This window comes from Xenopus laevis, chromosome 2S, assembly GCF_017654675.1.
Source record: "Xenopus laevis strain J_2021 chromosome 2S, Xenopus_laevis_v10.1, whole genome shotgun sequence".
Taxonomy (NCBI): domain Eukaryota; kingdom Metazoa; phylum Chordata; class Amphibia; order Anura; family Pipidae; genus Xenopus; species Xenopus laevis.
Genome location: NC_054374.1, coordinates 74,621,218 through 74,639,914, shown reverse-complemented (window position 1 = coordinate 74,639,914; position 18,697 = coordinate 74,621,218). Strand labels below are relative to the sequence as shown.

General features: G+C 37.3%; 1 protein-coding gene across 6 annotated transcripts in view; it reads left to right on the top strand.

Moving 5' to 3' along the window:
* LOC108709564 (receptor-type tyrosine-protein phosphatase U) overlaps window positions 1-18,697 on the top strand; it is an 83,404-nt gene that overhangs the window by 46,251 nt on the left and 18,456 nt on the right. For 3 of the 6 annotated variants that reach the window (XM_041583993.1, XM_041583991.1, XM_041583994.1), the window contains 11 exons: window positions 1,925-2,126; window positions 2,989-3,091; window positions 3,182-3,455; window positions 3,547-3,583; window positions 6,006-6,144; window positions 6,237-6,266; window positions 6,510-6,661; window positions 7,964-8,157; window positions 10,039-10,108; window positions 10,228-10,304; window positions 13,061-13,078. In XM_041583993.1, coding sequence (XP_041439927.1) covers window positions 1,925-2,126; window positions 2,989-3,091; window positions 3,182-3,455; window positions 3,547-3,583; window positions 6,006-6,144; window positions 6,237-6,266; window positions 6,510-6,661; window positions 7,964-8,157; window positions 10,039-10,108; window positions 10,228-10,304; window positions 13,061-13,078 — 1,296 coding nt within the window. The remainder of the gene's footprint in view (window positions 1-1,924; window positions 2,127-2,988; window positions 3,092-3,181; window positions 3,456-3,546; window positions 3,584-6,005; window positions 6,145-6,236; window positions 6,267-6,509; window positions 6,662-7,963; window positions 8,158-10,038; window positions 10,109-10,227; window positions 10,305-13,060; window positions 13,079-18,697) is intronic. The other 3 variants (XM_041583992.1, XM_018249520.2, XM_018249521.2) reach the window with 3 other exon arrangements.

Below are 18,697 nucleotides of genomic sequence, written 5' to 3'. Positions count from 1 at the left end.
ATCATTTGGCAGTAGAATAAATATTTTCAAATACAGAAATCATGTTCATTTGTCAAAAAAGATAAAGCTCTTTACAAAATGACAACTGTAAAGCAAGAATTTATTAGAAAATGCATGAATTATGACAGTCATAGCAGTTTTCTTAGCTATAAAGCAATGTCCCTATTGGCCTGTGCAGGCTATATCAAATGGCAATTAGAGATTCTTAATATATATTTCAGAAAATAATCTTTCTCCTGGGGGAAGGTTTATTACACAGATGAACATTCTTTACATTAGGCAGACACATAATAATCAACAAGGGTGCGTGGTTATATTTTGTCATCAATCTGTATTTTTTGTTCTGTTTTTTAATACTTAAATCAAAAAGGTTGAGCACTCTTTGTTTTTAATCCTCCAAAACTGTTTTTATTTTGTATATTTTTAGACCCTCCTGACACAGGGGTCTAAATGATCTTATTTGACCTACAGTTCCATTATCTACATTTAGGGGCCAATTCATTAACTTCGAGTGAAGGATTCGAAGTAAAAAAACTTCGAATTTCGAAGTGTTTTTTTGGTCTACTTCGACCATCGAATACGACTTCGAATCGAAGGATTCGAACTAAAAATCGTTCGACTATTCGACCTTTCGATAGTCGAAGTACTGTCTCTTTAAGAAAAAACTTGACCCCCTAGTTCGCCACCTAAAAGCTACTGAACCCAATGTTAGCCTATGGGGAAGGTCCCCATAGGCTTGGCTAAGTTTTTTTGGTCGAAGGATAATCCTTCCATCGTTGGATGAAAACCCTTCGAATCATTAATCATTCGATCGAAGGATTATTCCTTCGATCGCTCGATCGAACTTTTTTGCGCAAAATCCTTCGACTTCGATATTCGAAGTCGAAGGATTTTCATTCCCAGTCGAATATCGAGGGTTAATTAACCCTCGATATTCGACCCTTGATGCATCGGCCCCATACAGTCAACATTAAGGGGCCTATTTAATATGCTGTGTAAACCAATATTAGCCAAAAACAAAAATGGTGTAACAAGCTTTTGCAAATGCCAGATACATTGCCATTATTTAACACTGCTTCAGACCTTTGTAAGTTAATTCCTGCAGAAGTTGCTTTAAGGGAAAAAAAAACCATGAAAAATGTATGCCATTTTTTACACATTGAAGTCAGTAAATGTATTGATATATACACATTATATATGTGAATGCATAAATAGGTCTATTTTTGCATATGATGCACATAAACTGTGTTTCATTGAACAAACTTCTGACTTTTTTCAACCCAAATGTCAACTTACTTCAACACTCTATGTTGCATCTGTGTTTTACTCTCAGCACATTGCCCCAGTTTTGTATCTAAGTCCTAGATCATTTCTCATTCACATAAGTGGGAACTGGCTTTGCACATTAATTTCCATTGCTGAGCTTCTCCCCAAGAGGCCTGCAGAAATGTAAGGCTAATGTCACAAAAGGCCATTTTTATGTAGGTGGCGAAATTCTCGAAATCCTAAAACATTTCTTGTAAAGGACAAGAAAAGATGGATTAAGTGGGGTGTCAGAATGTTAGGTATCCCCCAGTGATTCTAAACACTAAGTTTTTCCCCAGGCCTTTGGGGAAAAAATGCAAAACTGCACAGCCATTTATTTACCTTTCACAGGCATTCCTTGTGAAGAATTGTACTCGCTCATGTGAGGTAAAGTAGGATTGAAAAATGTTATTCTACTGTACAAGCCAAAGCCAAGGGAATAGAGTAAGATGTTGTAGGGCAGAAGACATTTGAACCTTTGCTATATTACAGTACACGACATTGCAGTTAAAACTACTTTAAGGATTATGCAGATAACAGAACTCATCAGTATATGTTTACCATTATCATATTTTTCATGGTTTGATGTTAAACAACTCAAACCCTTTTTTCTTTACAGATTGGATATCAGATCATTGAGTCATCTGATCCAAGTGTGAGTGTGCCAGGAATACGTGGCACAGTTTGCAAACTGCCTAATGAGACGTCACACCTTCTAACAAATCTTCTTCCTGGATCCACCTACTTGCTAAGTGTTCGTGCACGAAACAACAAGGGTTACGGGCCAAGTGTTCTTACTGAACTTACTACAAACATCTCAGGTATTCACCACTATAGATCAATAGCATATTGTTAGCAATTTTTACAAAGGCCTATTTGTCTGAGACAGGTATGAGACCAGTTATCCAGAATGCTTGGGAGCTATCAATCCAGATAATGGATCTTTCTGTAATTTGGATCTCCATACCATAAATCAGAGCTAAGTGCATTTATGGCCCTTTCCTTCTATTTACTTACACAAAAGTAAATTTGAAATTGCCATTTTGCTTGCCTTTCCTGACATATTCTCAAGTGACAGCAAAGGAACAAAATTCTTTGATAAAATAAACAAATAAATAAATAAAAGCAGTTTTGTAGTGTAGGGTATGCTGCATGTGTACAATAACGTATAAAATAAGTAAGAAAATATACCTATAAATATGTCTAAAAGTAAAAAAGCAAAGTTAGAATTTGTAGAAGAATTTCTCATATCACATATTCCTCCCTTGACATACACATTGAATTATAACAGTGTCTGCTCAGTGTTTGCATTATATATTTTTGAGGGCCCATGGTGCTTACTTAAGCATAGGCATTCTATATTAACTGTAGAAGCATTATCTTTATGATCTAACTATGAATAAGCAACAGGACTTATGTGAATGTGTGCCAACCATTAAATATGGACTATTCTGTGCGGAAAGTCGGCTTTGTTGTAATAATTATGAAATGTTAACTATATAGAATGACAAATCCCAACCAGTAAAAGGGTATATTTCTAATGCCACTTCAGGAAGCCTCATAATTTTATTGAATGATTGGATTATTTTATAATAATATAATAATATATAATAATAATAAGCTGAGGCAAATATGGTCACCTCCACAACAGGTGGGTACTCACTTTATTCCCTTCTTGTCTAGCTCCATCTTTTGATTACAGTGACCTACCTCCTCCCCTTGATGAGACGGATAATACTATCACTGTGTTACTGAGGCCGGCACAAGGGAGAGGATCACCTGTCAGGTTAGCTCTTACTGAAAACTCTTGTTTAAACATATATAACTTTTTATTTCACTCTATAAAGTATCATGTTTGTGGTTCATCCTGTGCTAGCTTTTACCAGGTGTTGGTAGAGGGAGAGACATCCCCTCGCTCCCGCCGTGAGTTGGGTGTCCCTGGCTGTTTTCCTGGAGCAGCAAGCTATGAAGAGGCAGAGATGGAAGGATCCTCAAGATATGTGGGTGCAGAAATTCCACCAAGTGATTTGCCTCGGGACACTCCCTTCATTGTGGGTGACAACCGTAGCTATGGGGGCTACTGGAATCCACCCCTGGATCCTCATAGAGGCTACCTCATATACCTCCAGGCTGCCAGTCACCATCGAGGGGTGAGAAAATTACAATACTGCTCTTTTGGGAAAACTATATATAGAACAAATAATAGAGGCCACTTCTCATTGCTTTTCATCTGCCTTACAGGAAACACGGCTAAACTGTGTTAGAATAGCCAGAAAAGGTAAAGGTTCCTCTCTCTCTCTCTCTCTCTCACTCTCTCTCTCTCTCTCTCTCTCTCTCTCTCTCTCTCTCTCTCTCTCTCTCTCTCTCTTTCTCTCTCTCTCTCTCTCTCTCTCTATATACAGTCATATGAAAAAGTTTGGGTACCCCTCTTATTTCTTTGGAGTTTTGTTTATCATTGGCTGAGCTTTCAAAGTAGCAACTTGCTTTTAATATATAACATGCCTTATGGAAACAGTAGTATTTCAGCAGTGACTTAAAGTTTAATGAACAGAACATATGATATATGTATCATAACAACATTAGACAGGTGCTTAAATTTGGGCACCCCAACAGAGATATTACATCAATACTTAGTTGAGCCTCCTTTTGCAATTGCGGTCTACCAGTAATTCCCTACAATGTTCCTGGTAGACCGCGATCTGGCCCAGCGTGAGTGAGGCATGGAAGGCAGGCTGGGCTGAAGAGAAGGGAGGGCACCAGGGCGGGGAGAAGAGCAGCACGAATAGAGAGAGGGCCAGGAAGGAGACGAGCAGCATGGAGGGAGGAAGGGTGGGGAGGGAGGAGACAAGCAGCACAAAAAGATCTGGGGCGGGGAGATGAGCAATGGGGAGGAGATGAGCAGGAGGGAGGGCAGGGAGGAAACGAGCAGCACGAAGGGAGGGCGGGGAGATGAGCATCACGAAGGGAGGGCGTAGAAGAGACGAGCAGCAGGGAGGGAGTAGAGACGAGCAGCAGGGAGGGAGAAGACACAAGCATCAGGGAGAGAGGGAGGGAGAAGAGACGAGCAGGAGGGAGGAAGAAGAGACGAGCAGGAGGGAGGGAGGAGAAGAGACTAGCAGCAAGAAGGGAGGGCAGGGAGAGGAGAAGAGCAGCACAAAGGGAGGGCAGGGAGAGGAGAAGAGCAGCACAAAGGGAGGGCAGGGAGAGGAGAAGAGCAGCATGAAGGGAGGGAGAGGAGAAGAGCATCATGGAAGGAGGGACGGAGAGGAGAAGAGCAGCACATAGGGTGGTAGGGAGAGGAGAAGAGCAGCAGGGAGGGAGGGCAGGGAGAGGAGAAGAGCAGCATGAAGGGAGGGAAGGAGAGGAAAAGAGCAGCACGAAAGGAAGGAGGGAGAGGAGAAGAGCAGCACAAAGGGAGGGAGGGAGAGGAGAAGAGCAACACGAAGGGAGGGAGAGGAGAACAGCAGCATGAATGGAGGGAGAGCGGGGCCTTCGAGCTGAGCCTTCGGGATGAGCTTTTGCATAAAACAAGCGACTCTGTTTGTGGCGTGAGTACAGAAAGGGCTTCTTTCTCATCACCCTGCCATACAGATGTTCTTGCAGGTCTTTGGAGGTGATCTTTGGGTTGTCTGTAGCCATTGGGTTGTCTGTAACCATTCTCACAATCCTCCTGTATTTTTCTTGGCCTGCCAGACCTGGGTTTTACAGCAACTGTGCCTGTGGCCTTCCATTTCCTGATTACATTCCTTACAGTTGAAAGTGACAGTTTAAACCTCTGAGATGGCTTTTTGTAGCCTTCCCCTAAACCATGATACTGAACAATCTTTGTTTTCAGATCTTTTGAGAGTTGCTTTGAGGATCCCATGCTGTCACTCTACAGAGGAGAGTCAAACAGAAGCACAACTTGCAATTGGCCACCTTAAATACATTTTCCCATGATTAGACACACCTGCCTATGAAGCTCAAGGCTTTTAAGGTGGCCATACACGGGCAGATTTCGGTCCTTTAGACCAATTCGGCAGCTTGCCGTGTATGGGGGCTTCCAACGTGTCCCAATCGATATCTGGCCACAATATTGATTGCGAAAGTTAAATTTTTCAGGCGTTCGACTCGTCGGAACCCATTGCTCTTCTTTATAAACCGATCATTTGGCCCTAGGGCCGAAGTTTGGAATATGTGCTTGTTTGCTGATGTCGTCAAATGAGCAGATCTTATGGCCAGCTTTTACATGCTAATCCAACCAATTTGTTGTTGCCAGTAATTAGTATTGAGAAATTACATGCATTCAAATTAGCAAATTACAAGGGTACCCACATTTTTGCACAGCCAGTTTTTCACATTTGATTTACTTTCATTCAACTGAATACTGCTTCACTAAAATCTTTGTTCAGAAAACACCCCAGTGTGAAATGAAAGACATACCACTGTTATCTTTTTTGTTGAACGTGGAGTAAATTATTATGCAGACTGAGAGGTGTTCTCAAACTTTTTCATATGACTGTATATATATATATATATATATATATATATATATATATATATATATATATATATATATTTATTTATTTATTTATTTATTTATATATTCTCTTTCTATGCTTTTTTATTATTACCTTTTCCCTCACTTAACTTTTCCCCTCCATCTGTGTTTTACTTTGTAAACTCTAAACTTTGCTCATTGCATTTTGTTTTATTTGTAGCCCCGTGTAAAGACAGTCAGCGGTCTTCCATGGCACCTCAACATTCTGATGAAATGGGACTAGTTCTAGGAATTTGTGCTGGTGGCCTTGTTGTATTCATCGTTCTCTTGGGGGCTGTTATCTTGATTGTGCGAAAAGGGTAGGTAGGAACCCTGTAGGAACCCTGTTTCAGTTTGTTGGGGTCTAGCATATGTCTTATTCTTTGTACCTTTTCTTTTTTTTTGCTGTCAGAAGAACACAGTTTTCTTATGCATACTACCCGTAAGTATCAAATTGACAGATGGGAGATATTGGTTTATATCATCTTTAGTGACCTGTAACCTATATAGATATGATATACATATTGTATATGTATTTAATTGCTCCCATACTGTATAGTATGATGTAAAAATGAAAGTGTGTGCAAAATTTTGGCTTAGCGTTTAGAGACATTTACAGGAACCATGGTACTGTATACAGTATATATGCCTTGAGTTTAATATAATTAAATAATATCAATTACAGGAAACCAATTGGTCTGACTAAATCTGCACTGCCGTCAAGGCGTGAGAATTCTAACTCTGCAGCACCCAGAGAACACACAAAGATGACAGATCAGCCAACACTGCTGCAGGAGGAGGCAGCGCTTGCATTCTTGCACAATTGCAACACCAGAGGTGAGTCCTGTTGTGACCAAATTATTAATCAACAAACAAACACTCTTGTTGTCCTCATATGACTTTTAACATAAACACAAACCATTGGAGCCTTTCATTCTTATGCTAACCCTTGTAAGCCCATACTGTATTTATATTGGGAGATAAATGCCCAATGTGCTCAATGCTTTGCATTGCTAACATGGAGAAAATCTTAAGGCCCTTTACACATGGGTGTTTAAATATGCATCTATTGAAATACATGCTGTGAGGCCCATTTACTAACAATCGAATTGATAGATTAATTCAAAATTAACCTATATTTCTGAAAATTCCAAATTTATCAAGTGTAAGAACCACGAAAACCTCGAAGGCAAAACTTTGCAAAGTAAAAGTTTTCAAGGTGCTGTAGAAGTCAGTGGGAGCAGCGCTGATCCTATTGGACCACTTTTAATCCTTTCAGAATGTTAGAGGTTTTTTGATTTTCTTTTGTTATGAATGGTCCGAAAAATTCTTTTTAGAGGTTTTCGTATTTTAAATTCTGTTTGTTCATTTGGAACTTTTATTAGATTCAATGACAATCGTGTTTTAGAGTTTCTGAGTTTAGTCATGGTTTCAAAAGCCTCTAAAATCACTAAAAACCGACCTTTAATAAATAAGCCTCCACTAATTAAAAAAGCCTCCATGTTTATATTGCATTCATTAATTTGTTTTAAAGTCAGTAAATGCATATTTGTGGGTTCAACATGCCTTTCTGTATTTTAATACATTCTGTATGTGCATCAAATGTATAAAAATGTAGCATGTTGCAATATAGATCATTTAAAAATATGCCTAGCCCCCTGCTCTCCTGCTGACTACTTTGCTGTGCTGGCTGACTACTGTTACTTGGTATCAACAGCCAGCTGTCCTTAGCCTGCATCCTCCAAACCCCACAATTCCCTGCACACATGATTTCAATAAGAAAAAGAACATCACAGTGCAATGCATTGTCGGTTATGTAGTTCCTGCATGCTGTCTGTAAGCTGTGGAGTAGTTACAATTTGTAACATCAGTGTTTTAGTCCTTCCCTGCCAGGATTCCAAGTGATGCAGAAAGAGAACTGTTAAACAGCTAGATTTCAGCATAAAAAAATGGCATTTATTCATACTATTTAAAGAGACAGGTAACTGTGTTGGATATATTAGAGGTTTCTGTGTTATGTGTGTCTCTTTATCAAACATTTGGTTTGGAAGCTGGAGTTCCCCTTTAATATTATACGTGGCTGACATTAAGAGATGGTATTATTGTCAGTTCTAAAATGAATAATTTTCTTTGATTTAGCGGGTGAAACCCGAGTTGGGTCTGTAACAGAGTCTAGCAGCCTTCTTGGAGGATCCCCTAGACGTGGTGGAGGTAGAAAGGGCTCTCCTTACCACACAGGTCAGTTGCACCCAGCAGTGCGTGTGGCTGACCTGCTCCAGCATATAAACCAAATGAAGGTGGCAGAGGAATATGGATTCAAGCAGGAATATGAGGTAAACTTTTTTTTTTTTTTTTAAATTTTAAGACAAAAATATATTTTAATTATTTTTAGGCAACAGCCCACCTAATGTTTCGGCACAAAACCACTAATAATATGTCACCTGCTAGTGTTTGATTTGCAAATTGATTCTGTAGGCTTGGTCAGAAGCAGAGCTACTTAACTCCTGGGCAACAGAACATCTGCAATTACTGCATGCCCACTGGTCTAATGGACAGTTCACACCTTAAAATTAACTCTCTCTGTTATGGAAACAGCTGTATTTAAATGCTCTTTGGTTGCCAAATTAAAACAAAAGCTTTACTCTTTTATTGGTATCTTTTTAATGTCCTCTTATTTCTACTTTTGCAAACTAACTGCATGCTATGTTTGAACTTTTTATGACAATGGCACAAGTTGTAATTTCAGGTATTTGGTCGAAGGGGTATTTGGCCAGGTGATTAAAGGAGAACTAACCACTAGCCCCCCTCCACTACCCCCATTTCCAAGCTCCCTTCCCACAACATTTATTCTTCTGAAAGGTAGACCTGTATTCCGACCTGCTATAAAACTGCAGAGTTGCGCAGTGGAGTTCAAAGGCACTATCTTCTGTCTGTTTCTGATCCTCTTTTGTTACAGCGGCAACACGGATCTTGGAGGAGAATGTGCAGTCAAATCTGTGCCCTGAATCAGCTGATACTGCGCATGCTCCTGCGAGATACAGTACGAATTGGCAATTGACAGGAGGATTAGAGACAGACAGAAGATGTAGCCTTTGCACTCCCCTGAGCAGCTTTACTGATTTATAGCAGGTCAGGCTATAGGTCTAATTCTCAGAAGAATAGATGCTGTGGGGAGGGAGCTGGGGGGGGGCCAGTGGAGTGGGCAGTAGAGGGGGGAAGGAGGAGAGCTAGGGTTACTTCTTCTTTAAGCTCTTGGCCTATGATAAATATTTGCTCCCCTTCTTTTTTTCAAACATCAATCGCAAGTGCCAGTATGTCAAGCTTTTGCAGCTCAATAAATGTGGAGAAATTCCAGGGTTTTGTTGGCCACCAAAATAGCTATTAATTGATAAGAAAATATGTGTTTAATTTGTAAACTGCTACCTTTAAACAATCACTACAGCCTACTATAGAACCTTCAGCTAGGCACAATATTAAATGCAAAATAAATTTAAATAAAAGGTACAAATTTTGCCCAGGTACCATAACCCATGGCAGCCAGTTAGATGTTTGCTTTTGAACAGGTGGCCTGTAAATGCTACCTGCTTACTGGTTGCTATAGATCTGTAGGAAACTTTCACCTTTTTTTTTACTCAAGAATTTTTTATTTTCAAAAGAAAAATAAAAGAAATTATACATTAGCATTAGACTGTTATACACAATTACGTTATTTAGTACAATAGTGCTAACATGCAATACTGTGACAATCACGTAAATAAACAATGTAACTGTGTAGAGTAATAGGATGAAAGCTAGATAGAAAATATAGTAAAGAATAGTAAGAATTTAGAGTATAGCATCACTTAAAGGCTATAGCCCATCATTTCTCACCCACTCCTAACATTACTGTAAAATAAGTTTTTTAGTATCTATAAAGCTTATCCATGGTGACCATATTTCAACAAATTTGTCCATATTGCCTTGCATTCGTGCTGATAAATGTTCCATTGTATAATTGACTTGTTTCTTATTCAAAGTCCTTTAACTTTGCACCTTTTATTACATAACCCCCTGCTTGTGAAAAGTGCTGTATGTTTGTAGCAAAGCTCTTTTGTGTAACTAAATACTTATATTGGTGCTGGGCATTTCTTGATTATTATTTCCTTATAACATACAATATTTCTTGATTTTTATTTCCTTTTAACATACAAAATTAAAATTTTTTTGCAATTCAGAGTTTCTTTGACTGGGATGTTTCTAAGAAAAAAGACAAAGGAAAAGGGCGGCAGGATATTCCACCAAATTGTAAGTGATCAATGCATAGTTCAGTGAGAAATAAGAAAAAAAGTTATCTGACCTCATATACTGAAATACGTCAAAGTATTGCAGTAGCCAGAGAGGTAAATCTTAATTTTACATTTCAGATGAGAGACACCGTGTTCAGCTCCATCCTCTACAGGCTGAATGCAGCTCAGAAGAGATTAATGCCAACTATATTGATGTGAGTATCTGGGAAAGATCAAATCCTATACATTTTCCTGTCTGCCTATTCCCATAAAACACTGTGAAAGAAACCTTGAAAGCATGGCATATTCTAATGGGACAAGAACTTTGTGTATGTATCCAAAATAAACTTGTTAGCTAGGTATTCATTCATTATTAGTCCCACTAGACAGTAAGTCTAGCTGAATTTTGAACTTCCACTTCAGCCTATGCAACCCCCATGCGGCTTTACTAGGATTTAAACTTCAGTGACCAAAGAGCAGGTACAAAGAACCCTAACAAACAAAAATGCTGAGTGTACCACCAGTGCTATATAGAATCATTTAAAGCCATTTATGGTCTGGAATGACACAGTTAGACAAAAGTAAATATCAAAATACTGTAATTAACTTCCTATGTTGTTTAACAGTATATTTTTTGTAAACCAGGTTTGGACAGTACTGTGGATAGCTTTTCTACCTACCACTTCCAACTCCCATAGAGATCTAGTGGCAGCATAGTCAAATGTATTAAGTATTATAAATCCTTAAAAAGTCAAATGTAAAATATGTCATTTATTTTTAAGGGTGAGTGTTGCATATTGAATTAATTTAATAATAGGGTTACATAAGATTTAAATAGTTTGAATAGTTTGCTTTTCTGTATGTTGTAAATAGTTTTTTTAGTGGAGAACATGGGACCATAAGGACCAAAGTCACCCCACTGGGCCCTGATAATTTTGTTATATGGGGCCCAGTGATTTCTGATGGCAGCGACCACTGCTGCTGTCTACACCAAGCGACAAATTAAAAATCTGGCACCCGGTGCAGAGAGATGTAGCTCAGCCTTGTCTTTACTTGACACTGATGCAGGCTGTGCCTCTGTCATTTCACACCTTGCGCCTCTGAATGAAATACAAGGTCGGATGGGGGGGGGCACAGTGGGCAAATTGCAAAAAAAGGGGCAAATTGCAGCTTTTTTTGCATTTTGCACACTGCATGCTGCATTGTAAATTACCCCTATTATTTTGCTGTTTAGTAGCACAACTTCCCATACTTAACAATTTTTGCCTTTATATTAGATATACTGTGATTTTTTTTGGGGGGGGGTTGTAAAATGGATACTTACCTTCAAATTACTTTTTAATATTATAGAAAAAATTGCTTTTGCTTTCAGTTTAATGGTTTTGTAGTTCTTCAGTTTGACAGTTAAATGGATTCTCACTGCTAGAGATTTTAACCTTTGTTATCAAGCATTGAATGGAATGACTTACTGAGCGGAGGATACAACGAATAAAGACATAGGGGGCTGATTTATTAATGCTCAAGCCTCCGGACTCATTCTGATCCTAAAAGACTTGTGAGTTCCTCAAGTCATGCATGGTTGCTGCATCCAAGTATCTCAGCTTGCTGCAGATTGGTTTTTCCCCTCCTACAAAAAAATAAACAGCTTGGCAGGTTTTCGGTGCCAAGCTTTTTATTGATTTATATATTTTTAAAAGCCACTCAGGGAAAAAAAATAAACCAATTGGCAGCAAGCCAGGTTATTCGGATGCAGAAACCACACGTGACTTATGCAACTTACGTGTGGTTTTAGGAACTCTCGAGCATTAATGAATCAGTCCCTTAGTATTTACATCTTCAATTTGCTTTCCGGTTGCCAGGTTAATCATATTGACAACCACAAAGAGTTTAAATTCTGCTATGGAGAGAGTAAAAAAATAAAGACTATTTGTTAGCAAGCATCACTTGATACTACTTTAACTACTAGCTAAGAAGTGCTTGTCATAGGCTGTAGTACTCCAAGCTTTATCTGTATTCATTAATAAATACAGAAATGGGGATGAATGGAGGGCACACCATAAAATTAAGATATTTGGCAAAAATATGCGCTAGAGGTTGCAAAAAACCAAGGTCACCCCTACACAGAGCGACCATATAATCAATATACCATACAATAGGTTATGCACTCTCAAAAAAAAAATTCAAATATAGACTCAGGTGGTATCAAAAAAATATTTTAATGTTTAAAACAATTTGGCAATATACAATTGTGTTAACAAAAGTTAAGTGTATACAGCAATGATATACAAAGTAATAGTATACATACCACCCAAAGGTTTGTACAAAGCAGAAAAAAAGAAGCAACAAGGAGCGGATATACTTGCCACAAGCGAGAATAGCCCCAACGTTTTGGCACAAATGAAAAATTTTTTGAGAGTGCATAACCTATTGTATGGTTCATTAATAAATACATTGTACTTTAGTATTAACATGGTCAGTTAGGAATGAATATCGACTTCCTTGTTGTCCTGTTGATGTCTATGGAATCCCATTATTTATACATTTGTTTAGAAAGAAAAATTGAAGAGGTTTTTTTTTTTTTTCAAACATTCTTTACGTTTTTCTGATCCAAGCTATAATGTTCTTAAACTTGTGTCTCATAGATCTGAATACTTTTTCTTTATACTGTCTTTTCTCTGCTAATGCATCTTTGTCCTCTCTTTTTTTTCTACTTCCTTTTCTTTTGGTTTCAACCTCAATTTTATAACCCAACTCCTCCTTCATCACATCTCTATATGCATATACCGATAAATTTTTTCCATTTTATCCTTTTTTCGTTACCTTTCACTTTTTCTTCTTTTCTTCCCAATTCTTCTGTCTTGCATTATTTTTTCATTCATTCAACCTTCTGCATACTTTGGAATTATTTTACTTTCCCTTTCTGCTTTCCTACCCCTCTTTTTTGTGTTTCTCTCTGTGGGATCACCTGTAGATTCGGATAAACCGAGAAGTGAGTATTAAGCTTGGGATCCTCTACTGCACCCCTCTGCCTTACCAGGTGCTTTTTTGCACTGGCACTTATAATACAATAATTAATCTGGCATCCAGTGGTCAGTATGCTCTAGTCCTAGGCACTACAGCTATTGATGCCCTTTGCACTAAGTGGAGTGTTTTGGTTATGCATACTCACTCTGATTCCCTCTGTATTCCATCTTCTCTTAATGTTTTGTTATACTTTATTAGCCTACCTTGTTTTTTTATTTTCTCTATTCTATATACTTATGACCCCCATTTTCCTCATCCATGCTTCATAAACATGTCCTCCATTCATCTGTAACCTGTCCTTTGGTTTTTTTAATTGGTTTAACATGCTTATTTTTCCTGCATTTTCCCTTATTTATATTCTTTTCTCTCTGTCACTCATATGATATGTTATCACATTCTTTCTTGTCCTTCTGCATACTTTTTTTGGTTCTCAGTTTTTTCGTTTAAGAACCTACTGTACCTTTTTGCCTCTGTGCTTGATTTTCATATTCCTCTTATATTTTCCCTTTTGTTTCCTTCATTTTTCTGGTGTCTCCCTAATCTTTGTTCTTTTTCCCCTATCTCTTTCATCCTTGTTAAAGCAAAATAAGATTTAGCATACAAATAACCCATTTTATTTGTTTCAAAAACACAAGGGAAAGGTTGTATTTACAAATAATAATTTCCAGTTACAAATATGTTATGATTTGTTTGAAACATGTTCTACATCTAGATCTGCAGAGCAAAACATTGCATTGTATAACCTTCCTAATTGATTACTGAAATGTCATGCACAGGTACATCAGGAATGGGCCTTGTTGATTTATATACAGTAAGGGGGTTATTTACTTAAGTCTGATTTTTTTCTGACTGGACTTTTAAAGGGAAAAACACAATTTTTTTGGAGAAAATAAAAAACTTGAATGTTTCGTGATTTATTAAACCCAGATGGTGTTAAAAGTCAGAATAAAAAAATACTCCATCTCAAACCTACCGAGGTCATGTACAAGTCAATGACAGATGTCCTGTTTACAACTGGAAGATATCCTGATCTGCTCTGGGTTTCATATAATAATCCAAAGATTTCTGGTTTTCAGGCGATAATATAAAAAAGTTGGAGTTTTCAGGCGTCAAATTTGAAAAAATTGTAGGATTCAGATTTTTTTTACTATTTTATTGAAAATGTAGGGAAAATCTATTGATAATTGTATTGAAATGTATTGAATAGTAAAAAAAAGTCTGCTGGAATTAATTTTAACAATATAGTGAGAAATGTTTGGAGTTTGATAAATAACCTCCTAATTTTTGCATGGCAATGTAAACTAGCCCTCATAACCTGTTGCAGTGGTAGATCTTAAAGTTATAGCAGCACTCAGGCCTGAACTGGGAGTTAAAAAGGCCCTAGCAATTCAAGCACACAGAGGCTCAAAATGCTCCTAACCAACCCACTAAATCGTGACTGTCTATGGATTTTACAGCAACCCCTCTGGCGTTTGTCAGAATCCTTAGATTGCATTCCTGGCCCAGTGTCACTCAAAGGAACAGTAACATCAAAAAATGAAATTGTTTTAAAGGAATGACAATACTGTAAAATGTAGTGTTGCCATGCACTGATGAAACTGATTCATTTATTTCAGAAACTCGACTATAGTTTATATAAATAAGCAGCTGTGTAGCCATGGGGGCAGCCATTCTAGCATAGGTTACAGGCAGATTAAGTTACTTTATGCATCCGGCTGACACTATGACTTGCGGAAAGGGCATTGATAATGAAGTGCTTTCTGTCCATATAAATCCGCCTCTTATAGCCCGTCATATGGTGAAATATATAATAAAGGGTTAAGAGATTAACTCTTGTAATGCTGCTTTTCGTATTAGTTGCCATTATCACTTACATTACGTTTGAAAGTATATTAACAACAATTTAACTTAGAAAACATCTATGTATTATAATGCGAGTGGTTAACTATATTTAAACAGGATTGATTAGTTTAAATTCATATACATCGTAGGAGCTATAAAAATACTCCAAATTTACTATCATCATTTAGCCCAGTGGGCCAAAGGGTATTCAGTTCATACATCCACCTTAATTCTTTCTTTAGTAATACTTTGTCAATCTCTCCTCCTCTAATACCTAATGAAACTTGTTCAATTCCAAACATATTTAGGTTTTTTATATTACGATTATGCACATTTTTAAAGTGTCTTGCTACTGAGCTTTTTTGTACCTCTCGGTTAATATCACTAATATGTTCGAGGACTAGTATCCCTATTGATCTTATTGTTTTCCCTACAATAAGTAAAGGGCAATTGCATTCTATGATGTAAATTACTGCAGTGGTTTGGCAGCTGATAAAACTATTAATCTTATAAACTTTCTTATTTTGCAAATGTGTGAAGTTGTTAAATTTTTTCACATATCTGCAACATTTGCAGTGTCCACATTTATGCATGCCCTTTTCTGGTGCAGGTAGCCACGTCACTGCTTTTTCATGGCTTTTATTAATGTAGTGGCTACTTGTTAACTTATCTTTTAGAGATGGTGCTCTTCTTGCAGTTATTCTAGGGAAAGGGCTTAGAAAACCTTTTAAATCGGGATCAGCCAGAAGAATATCCCAATTTCGTTTCAAAATTTGCTGAATGTCATACCATTGACTATTGTAATTTGTTATAAATCTCAATTCAGTATCTGTTTGGTTTTGAAAATTAACTCCAATCTATTAGACTGTTTTGCTCTTTCATATCCTTTACTTATTGTCTGTTTGCTGTACCATTGGTCAGTCTCTGCGTTAGATCTTCTGCTTGTGCTTCATTATCTCGATCTTGAGAACAATTTCTCCGTATTTGCAGGAACTGACCAATAGGGATTCCTTTTATTAGTGTGGATGATGGTGTATTTGTGGCTGTTGATTTTCTTTATGTCTTAGTACATAAAAGACCATTATTTTTGAAGATCATCAAATCTAAAAGGCTATCTCTTGTTTGTGATAATTAAGTGTTAGTTTAATATTTTTCTCATTTATATTGAGTGTCTCAACCAGTTTTAGTAATAATTTTTGCTCACCTTCCCAAAGGATCAATATATCGTCCACATATCTCAGCCAGAGGAGAAAGTACGCTCCCGCCCACTCGTCAAGGACTCGCTGCTCCTCGGTGTCCTCCCAAAGTCCCAGATGTAAACACGCGTAGGGCGGGACGCACTTTGCCCTCATGGCTGTTCCCTGTATTTGCCTGTTGTAATTACCATTGAATAAAAAGCAATTGTTGTTGAGTACGTATGCTAGGCAGTCTATTACAAAATTTGTGTGGGCTTCATACTTTTTACCTCTCTGTTCAGATATTTTTTACAAGCATAAATGCCCTCCTTGTGTGGAATGGAAGAATATAGTCCTTCCACATCTAAAGTGACTAGTAAAATATCATCAGAAATCGGCAATTGATCATCCTTTCTGATGACAACAGCTGTGTCTAATATATACAATGCTAATGTTGGAAAAACGATCTTAAATTCTCATCAACATATCTACTGAGTGGCTTAATCACACTTCCTATGCCAGACACTATAGGATGTCCTGGAGGGTCCTCTAGATTTTTATGTATTTTGGGTAAGTAAGCATCCAGGACAGCCATTCAAGCACTGCATACACAGTAGATAACAGAATCCCATTGTATACTACAGAGCTTATCTGTTATCTGCTGTGTATACTGTGCCTTTTCTCACTTTTCAGCTTTGAACGACTGTCCCCATGGCCATACAAGAGCTTGTATATATTATAAACTATTGTACAGTTTCTAAGCAAACACACTGGTTGTACCATTGCAGGGCAACACTATATTCTATTGTCATTCCTTTGAAACACTTTATTTTTTGGTGTTACTGTTCTTTTAAGTAGACCCCACAATGACAAGCTCTAGGCACCTCTCATATAGATGTTAATAAACATATTCAAATAGAATGAAAAATCTGTTATGACATCACTGAAACATTAATTAGTTTTTAGTATAATTTTGCACCATCAGGATCATTTCATCAAGCTCAACCTATCCAAGCATGAAACATCCTGCTAGACGTTAACTTAACCCTCCAGACCTTCATACTGGTGACCATTTTTCTAACCTTTATGTCGATGACTTTAATTGTCCACACATGCCAGGAATATTGTTTGTATAACATGTATAAATCGATAGATATTTGGCTGTGCAAAGACCAAAGTGCACACAGTTATCATCCTCAAATATCTCCAATGCCAACCCTTCAGCCTACAGTATGGACAGATTTATCAAAGTGTGATATTAGAGCTCACCATCGAAACCCCCCTTCCTTTTCCTTCCTACGGGATTTTCAGAAGCATATTAATTAAATGGTGAACTCTAAGTTTCACCTAGTGATATGCATCTAAAAATCCTATAGGATTGACTAGAAAGTGGGTGGGTTTTTCTATTGTGAGCTCTAATTTCACACACTGACAATTCTGCCTGTTATTTTCCTGTGTTTCCCTAGATCCTACAATATGACTAAATGTCAAGCTACAAATGTATTTTTGTGTGTAATAAGGAATAGAAGGCAATCTTTGTAATTGTCAATGCAGACTTGTCCAGCAGATATATGAGACTGATGTCAACATATTTGTTGTTTTATGATTATATAATATTACCATAACTGGTTATATCTAGCATATAGTAAAACTATACTTAAGCTCCGTACACACATTTTTAAATGTACATCCAGTTATGACAAATTACTGCACTTAATCAAATATTATAGAGATCCTTTCTTGGATTAAATAGACTGGAGCCTCTGAAACGTTATACTGTCACCAAATTAAGGGAAAAAGATTAATTATTTTCAGCATCTTCTGCCTGGTCCCTGTTGTGTAAACTATTCTCAGATCAGTGAGTAGAAACATGATAGCAATCAGTTTCTTTCTACACAGTTTGTGCAATTTCCTTTTTTTCATAGGGTTTTGGCTGTATTAGTTTGATAACATACCTAATGAATTTTAAAAGCATTGCTGCATAATAAATCCAGTTCATTGGTGGTTAATAATGAATAGGTATGCTACACAGAAGGGTATGGATTAGGTTCACATTCAAAGCACCTTGTGTGTGGCTTAAAATTGTCCAAAAAAATAAAAATGACCCCCTGAACCCCATCAGCAATCTTAAGGGTGGCATTTTGATCCAATATATATTAGTTACACATTGGTGTGAGTTGTTTGTAAATGTAATTACTATTAAATACTATGCCTGTCGTGCTGTTTCCATCCTCTGCACTACTGGATCTCACTCCTTAAACAATGCTGCAAGTCACTAAAGTTGACCATAGATGCTACAATTAAGAACTTTGGTCGCAGGAAAGATTGTTCATTTTTAATACTAAGGGGGTTCTTTATCAAAATTTTATCTCATTATTTTTTCTCATTATTTCTCATTATTTTTTGAAATATATTCAAATATAACCGTACTCAAAAACCAAATCCGCACGGGTTATTTCCCCTTATTTATCAATACGTGTTCCTGTAACATTCCAGTGTGGGAAAAACCATGAAAAATTTGTAAAAATCATATGGAAATTCGAATCATACAAATTTTTCGGACAACT